Source organism: Cebus imitator, unplaced genomic scaffold (genome assembly GCF_001604975.1).
Source record: "Cebus imitator isolate Cc_AM_T3 unplaced genomic scaffold, Cebus_imitator-1.0 Scaffold12, whole genome shotgun sequence".
Taxonomy (NCBI): domain Eukaryota; kingdom Metazoa; phylum Chordata; class Mammalia; order Primates; family Cebidae; genus Cebus; species Cebus imitator.
Window position 1 is genome coordinate 4,009,731 of NW_016107327.1, and position 2,895 is coordinate 4,012,625.

The window sequence follows — 2,895 nt, forward strand, 5'->3', positions numbered from 1 at the left end:
CCTGTGTTTAATCGCAAGCATTTCCGAGACACACTGGGTTGGGGACCTGAGCCCACTGTAGGACTTCTTGGGTCTTGGGGTGGGAGATTGGGACAAATCCTCCCAGGATGGAGAAGATTCCTCTTTGAAAGATGGGGCTGGGGACGGCAACTCTTGCAAGGGAGGGCTCTTCACTTTGATGGGTCTCATTAAGTGTGGCATTTCCTCCCCAGGCTGGATTTCTTCCTCCTTGATAGACTGAACTGGAAGCAAAGGTGAGAGTTCTTCTCCAAACAGGAGTTTCTCCTCTTTCACTGACCCTGCAGAAGGAAGAGGAGCTATCCCCTCCTCAGGTAGCAGTACCCTGGGGGCGACGCGGATTCGCTTGCTATGGCGGGCGAGCTCTGAGCTCATGAGAGAAGCCGCCAGGGGCAATGGCACCTTGACCGAGGGCTGCAACACCAGCAACTGATTCACCGGGAACTGGATAGACACCAGGTACGAGCTGACCCGTGGTAGTAGTGGCTTCAATCTTCTGCCATGCGCCCAGGGGGAGTTCAGTTTTGATTGTCACGTTCCGGTGGAGCTCTGGATTGGGTCGTTTCTGCTGTGATTCCAAGTGCTCGGGCAATTGTGGAGATCCTGGGTCCAGTGGCTTAAACACCTGGTCTAATATCAAGTAGCGGTTGGCACAGGGATGAATGGTCCAGAGGAGACCTTGCCATTGGTGGACGTCTTCCGGATGAACATGTCATGCAGGGAAAGGTTGTGGCGGATGGAGTTCTTCCAGCCTGGCTTGGCAATGTGTTTAAAATAGGGAAAGTGGTCCTCAATCCAAGTATAGATGTCTTTCAAGGTCATGCGCTTCCTCTCAATGCTGTTGATGGCAAATTGTATCATGGCCATGTAAGAATAAGGTGGCCGCTCAGACACGGAGTTCTGCCAGGACATTGATGGTCGCGAAGGCTCCTTAACCTTAACCTGTCTCTGCTCCAGGTGACAATTCTCCTTTTCCTCCATGTCTTGCTTGATGGAGGAGCCCAGTCCATCAGAATTCATGTTTTGAAGCCACGGGATGTTGGAGAGGCTATTGTTGATAGTGCAGCCTGCTGCCTCACCACCTGCACGGCTCTCCTGTTTCTGCCCACAAAGAGCTCCAGGTGGTCTAGGAAGATTTATATCCGTAGTTGCAGGTTTTGGTCCCAAGGTCTCCACGGTCACTTCTGTCCTTTTGGCATCACAGCTGGTTTGGATTTGAGGCTGGAGTCTTGGAGGCTGAGTTGGGGCTCCCCCACAGCTGATAAGGATGAATCTCTTGGGCCCACTAATGCCACTCTCTCTTCCCATGGCAGTCAGTGCCGTGATGATGCTGTGGATATTGGCATTGTTGGGGATGGCCACTACTTGGGTGTTGGGCATGGTGGGGTAGTTGATAATCTTGATCCCAGCTGGGAACTTGCAAGAGCTGGACTCTGCCACTTCCTTGGAGGCCTGTGCTTGACTAGGCTCCTGTTGGGCAGGGGATCTCTTAGGTTCCTCCTCTGATGTTTCACTTGGGCCATTTTGAACAGGAAGGGGCAGCTGCTGTCTTTTGAGAATCAATGGCCGACGGGGACTGGTTTTCATTATGAATTGGTGTTTTCACTCTCCATTGAGAATCACAAGTGTGGGCCCTCCAGACTGCAGTCGCCGCCGCCGTTGGGCCGTGGCTCCGAAGGCTGCCTCCGGGCTCCTCCAACCTGGGGGCTGAGCCCGGACCCTGGACAGGGCTTGCGCCGGAGCGGCCGGGTCCCCGGTGGTGTGGGCAGGGTGGGAACCCCGGGGGATCCCGGGAAGGGAGGGGGTCCCGGGCCGGGGCTGGGGGTGAGGTCTGACCTGGAATGGATTTTCAAGTGAAATATTGCAGATACAATTCTGGCTAGCTTGAGTACTTTCCTTTTTCTATTTATGTGAACAAACTACTTATCAACATCTCCGCTACCCACCACCATGGGACATCTCTTGCCAGGATTATTCCAATGGTTTTCCTGCATATACCCTCACCATCTGCATCCCCACATATACCCCTCCATCCATTTGCACAGCCTCCATAGTGAACCCATAGAACCCTAAATCAGATTATGCCACTCTTTGGCTCTAGATCCTCCAATGCCTTTCCATCTCATTCTGAGGAGGAGACATTCTTTACAATGACCTCTGGGGCCCTCTGTGATGTGACCTTCATTCTCCTTTCCTACCTCATTGCTACTTCTCTCCTCCAGCTACACTGATCTCTTTTATAAACACACCAGGCATATCTTGCTTTAGGACCTTTGAATTTGTGATTTCCATTTTCTGGTATGTTCTATCCTTAGTGTTCACATGAATTCTTAATTCATCTTCTTTAAGTCTTTGCTCAGATATTACTTCTTTGGTAAGGCCTTTCCCATTTACCTAACTGAAATGGCAGTGTTCACCTTTGTACTGTCTTCACCTCCCACCCTTCCCCACTCCTGCTCTCTCTTCTTTTCATGGTCCTCACCACCTTTAACTTACATTATTGTCTTCCTCTTCCTTGTACATTTTTACTTGTTGTTTTTTCCCCATCTACTATAATCCCTATGCCTGAAATAGTGCCTGCACATGGTTAGCACTTACATAAATAATGATTGGCCAGATGTGGTGGCTCACACCTGTAATCCCAACACTCAGGAAGGCTGAGGCAGGTGAATTGCTTGAGCCCAGGAGTTTGAGATCAGCCTGGGCAACATAGTGAAACATCATCTCTACAAAAAAAACACAAAAATTGGCTGGGTGTGTTGGCTCACGCCTGTAATCTCAGCACTTTGGGAGATTGAGGTGGGCAAATCATGAGGTCAGGAGTTCAAGACCAGCCTGGCCAACATAGTGAAACCCTGTTTCTACTAAAAATACAAA

At 50.5% G+C, this 2,895-nt stretch overlaps 1 protein-coding gene across 1 annotated transcript; it reads right to left on the reverse strand.

Annotated features, from left to right (window-relative positions):
- Window positions 1-6: 6 nt before the first annotated feature.
- On the reverse strand, window positions 7-1,616 carry LOC108282013 (forkhead box protein M1-like; the record flags this gene model as incomplete). The annotated part of the gene is given in 3 exon segments (XM_017497764.2): window positions 7-519; window positions 521-690; window positions 693-1,616. Coding segments are annotated over 3 exon segments (1,596 nt in total), but the record flags the coding sequence as incomplete, so codon positions are not given.
- Between the last annotated feature and the right edge of the window lie 1,279 nt (window positions 1,617-2,895).